The following is a 4,886-nucleotide window of genomic DNA, read 5'->3' on the forward strand; positions in this document are numbered from 1 at the left end:
AGCGGAAAAAAAAAACACACACTTCCAGAAAGTATGAAAGGAGAAAGCGTGCCACTGTAAAAAACTATAGTTAAGTAGTTTTATTTTTCCCAAAAAATCTATTTTATTTTCCCTAAAAGTCTATTTTTCAGCTCTTAATTTCACATAAATAATTTTATGTTTCACTAAAAGTGGGAAAGGAAGAAAGTTTGCCACTGTTGAAAACTGTAAAAATTTGACCAGTAAATTCAAATCATAGACGGCTTTTCTTTTGGATAAGTAATTGAGGGCGAGTTGTATTATAACTTGAACACTAATGCTATCTATAGATATGGCAAAATTGTCTCTAATCACAATTAATGTCACTACTAAATATTAATTGAGTTGTGATGAAAAAAATTATAATAATGAAATTGAAAAAGACGATAACAATTATGGCAGAATAGGGGAAAGCTTGAAATGCCGCTCACAAAGCAGTTTGACTAAAGGAAAAATAAAAAGAAAAAGAACCCTCTCATTAAATTTTGTGAAAAATCGAAAACTTACCCCATGTCATTTATCAGTAATATATATATATATATAATTATGATAGTCATTATTAGGATTTTTCAATTTGCAAATTCTTTTTTTTTCCCTTTTCATAAACATGTTAGTTATATTAATTAACTACTATCGAGTACAATTGGAAAAGACAATAAATTTTTTAGGCAACTTTTATCAAGGAAATCATTTAAATCAAACGTTGTAATCAACTAATTATTTATAAAAAGTTGTAATTTAATTAAAATCTTCGTGTAATGCTACGAAGAAAATTATTCTGTGAATATTTGAAGTATTTTAAAAAGTAATTTATAAAAGTTAGAATTTTTATTTTAGAAAAGTTTTCATGATTAAATTTTACACTTACTAATTGAAAGTGCAATTAATTTTCGGGCAAGTATAGGCACGGACATTAATTGAAGATGTTCAAGCAAAAAAACAAAAGACATTAATTGAAGATGCAATTAGCTAATGAATAGTGGATACGCATATCTCTTGGATCCAGCAATCATTTGCCGTCACTAGCTGTATTCAGCAGTCAGAATTAATCTGCAATGGATATCGGAGCACTAATGTTTCATGATTGAATTTTACATTAAAGAATAAAGAGAAAAGCTTGCTCCTCCGATTCCTCCGAGTGTCTCAGCTGCAACATATGCCCATACTGTTCATGATAATTAAAAATCTGCCATTTCTCTCTGCTTTCGCAGGCTTCGAATCGGAGGATTTAGCATTTCTCGAGAATAAAATGTACAGGCATGGAATTAATTGAAAATGCAATTAATTTTTGGATATGTGCAGGCATGCACATTAATGGCTTGTTTGATTTCATAGTAAAATTTTAAAATTCTACTTTAATTTAATTTTACCCACAATAAAATAAAATAACTTATACAAAGTCAAATGATAGGCTCTATGTCTCTTTTTCCACACCAAAACAAAATAACTCATACAAAGTCAAAGGGTGAGCCCCATTTATACCATTCTTTTTCAAAATCAAAATTTAATTTTAAAATTTTACTTTGAAACCAAACGCAGTATAAGGGTTTTAGGGTACTGAAAGTGCAATTAATAATCAGGGAGTATTACTCAACAACTTGGTTGTTTAATAGCCAATCAGAATATTTGAAAGTAGAAAGTGGCACTACAACAAGCTGACAAGTTTCCACTTATAAATATTATAATTAGTTGTTACTCATCCATAACTCTCAACCAATATTTTCCGGCATCTTTTTGTGGATGGTCAAAACCGTATGGTCTGTTTCCAATGCGAACCGTACCTCCAATTGTTGCAAATTTTGGGTCATGCGATAATAGTCACTAAGGATAGGGGGAAGCTGTGGAAATAGTGTCTTCTGGGGAGAAAATGGGAAAAAGGACCAATCCAATTAGTAGATCATAGCAGAAATGAAAAAATAAATAAATAAAATTTTGACTGAATTTAGGACAAAGTCTAGGATGGCTGCACCCTTAGACCACAAAGAATTACTAGAAGCTCTTTGAATAGAAAACTGATGGTCGTGACCTGGCTCTGATTATTTTACAACTCACCATAATCATGAGAATATAATTTAACGGAAAATTAAATTTTAAAATTTTACTTGCAAGAATTCAAACTCCAACTAAATTTTATTTCATAATTAAAATTAAGCCCATGCTCAAACACTAATAGTCTTAGCTGATAGGCTGAGGATACCGGCAATTATCTCATCCAAAAGCATAAATTACAGTTGACATCCACCACCATGTACAAACCAATCCGTGATCCACAATTATTAATAGAGAGGCTTATAGGTCTAACACAAATATAGAGAGAGTGAAATAAAAGGGATAAACCTGAAACCTCTTGTCTTTTGGTTTCGCATCGGCGACTTGTTCCACTGGGCAATTTCTCCATGTGACGTGAAGCTCCACCTCAGGCATATCGCAAAAAGTCAATAAATTTTAATCTTGACTCTTCGGTACCGTATGCGCATGCATAAATTGAAAATTCAGAAGAGAAAAGACCTCCGAAATGTTGTCCTCTTCACAACGTCCCAGAAGAAAAATCTATAAATGTAAGTGTGCAAGCTCAACATTTGGAAGAAAGATCAGCACCGTCGATCATAGAAAGAGGGAGCAGAGAAACAAGGTGGGTGGTGACCAAGAAGAGATAATAATTAAGTGAAGATACATTAAGCCAAATAGATGGCGGAATCATATCCGATGAACGGCGGAGACGGCGCTTACAGCTACAGCAACAACTCGCACTTCCAGGTACGAATGTATATGCACCTGTAGGGAGGCCTGATATATATGCTTTTCGATTTGCTCTTGATAGAAAATCTATATATAATTCGCTTCTTGACTGCTTCACTGGTATCTCAATTTGCTTCCTATACGTGAAAACAAACATATGTTATCTTACTATATAATATAATTGATGTGGAAATAAAGATGAATGAATCCCTTTATATCGAATTTGGATAGGGAATCCCTTAATCCAAGTTGGACTGATAGGACTTCTGCCTTTTTTCCAAATCCAATCTACCGTACTCTTAACGGTCAAAGCAAACTCTTATGTATGGCATAAGGTAGTCACGTTCCTCTTCTTAATTGCAAGATAAGTTAGCTAACCATCTTTTCATATTTGTGCAGAAAACAACTGCAGATGTTTTGAAGACAATGATAGATGAAGCAATCGCTCACAACCTTGATAACCTTGATGTGTCCTCACCAAGCACGATTGGCCTTGCAGATCTTGGTTGCTCCGTCGGACCAAATACCTTCTTTGCCATGCAAAATGCGATAGAAACAATCCAAACACTAAACATTATCCCAGAAAATACCGAATTCCAAGTTTTCTTCAACGACCATTCATCTAACGACTTCAACAAGCTTTTTGCCACCCTCCCGCCCAAGAGAACATACTTCGCAGCTGGAGTTCCAGGGTCATTCCATAGGCGACTGTTCCCCAAATCTTCTATCCATTTTGTGTACTCTTCCTTCGCACTGCAGTGGCTTTCTCGGGTCCCGCAAGAGTTGCTGGAGAAGGGATCAGCGGCATGGAATAAGGGGAGAGTTCATTGCACGGGAGCTCATGAGGAGGTTCGTGGGGCTTATGAGGCTCAGTATGCTAAGGACATGGAGGTATTCTTCAAGGCTCGGGCCGAAGAGGTTGTGGGTGGAGGGGTGATGGTGCTCATAATGCCTGCTAAAGCCGACAAGGTGCCATATTCAAGCGTCCCGATTTGTGTCATGTATGAGCTCTTGGGGCAAAGCCTCATGGACATGGCTAACGAGGTAAACCTCTTCAACAATGCTATGATCTCTCGCCGTTTCTTTCCATAAAGCTATCGGTTCTGGATTATAACAATCCTTGACCACACAAACGTGGTGCATAACACATGAACTGAGTTGCGTAAATTCAGAAATTTTAATTTTGCAGGGAACAATAAGTGAAGATCAAGTGGATTCGTTCAACTTGCCTCTTTATCCCACCTCTCCCTCCGAGATATCCAAGTTCATCGAGGAGAACGGTTGTTTCTGCATAGAGAAAATGGAGCTGATGAGCACCCAACACCGATTCGAGGGTCCAATCAATGGTGCAGATGTCGTCAGGCACCTGAGAGCAGGCTTAGAGGGGCTAATCAGCAAACATTTTGGTGGTGAGATCATCGACAAACTGTTCAGTCGTCTCGAGGAAAAGTCTGAGGACCTCAGCCATCTACAGGGTTCAAGCTTCACGGGAGGAAGTCTCATGTTTCTGGTTCTGAAACGCAAATAGTTAGTGAGAGGTATAAAAAACATTTCTGCTTTTACTACGAAAATGCGCTGTTTTGCTGGAGCTGTGGACCGTGATCAATGCTTATTGTATATTTCCTTGGACCCTTAAAAATTTCAACAAGGACGAACCATGCTATGAATTTTCAATACTTCTGCACCTGTTACAATTTTTCACATTCCCATCAGTTGATGGGAATGTAAATCGTAGATCTTCATCTTTTATTAATGAGAAAATAAAAGTGGGACAAGACCACTGTTGCGTTTCCTATAAACAACAGTATGTGATGTATAATCGTTACGTACAATAAAACACAGAAGAGTTTAATTCTTATCAAAGTCGCCTGTACATTACAAATTCTCATTCTTCCATTCATTAAAACATACGGGCAGTATTCAGAAAACATAAGGGGGAGATACAACCTGCTTAGGCTATCCGCCTTAATGATTCAGACGGAGTTGCATTCTCTAAATGTCTCAATCCATCCGGACCTTCTGTAAAGCCATTCGAGTATCCGCTCACTCCCTCTTGATGTGAACAAGATTGTCAAAGTACAGACCAGCTGGAGATACTGAGCAAAATGATCAAGTTGAGAGTTAAGGGT

General features: G+C 36.7%; 1 protein-coding gene across 1 annotated transcript; it reads left to right on the top strand.

The window, feature by feature from the left end:
* Window positions 1-2,587: 2,587 nt before the first annotated feature.
* LOC116199112 (loganic acid O-methyltransferase-like) lies at window positions 2,588-4,550 on the top strand. Its single transcript, XM_031529405.1, has 3 exons — window positions 2,588-2,775; window positions 3,157-3,801; window positions 3,947-4,550. The coding sequence occupies exons 1-3, from the start codon at window positions 2,707-2,709 to the stop codon at window positions 4,283-4,285; spliced, it is 1,053 nt and encodes a 350-aa protein (XP_031385265.1). The 5' UTR covers window positions 2,588-2,706; the 3' UTR covers window positions 4,286-4,550.
* Window positions 4,551-4,886: the final 336 nt, after the last annotated feature.

Source organism: Punica granatum, chromosome 3 (assembly GCF_007655135.1).
Source record: "Punica granatum isolate Tunisia-2019 chromosome 3, ASM765513v2, whole genome shotgun sequence".
Taxonomy (NCBI): Eukaryota; Viridiplantae; Streptophyta; class Magnoliopsida; order Myrtales; family Lythraceae; genus Punica; species Punica granatum.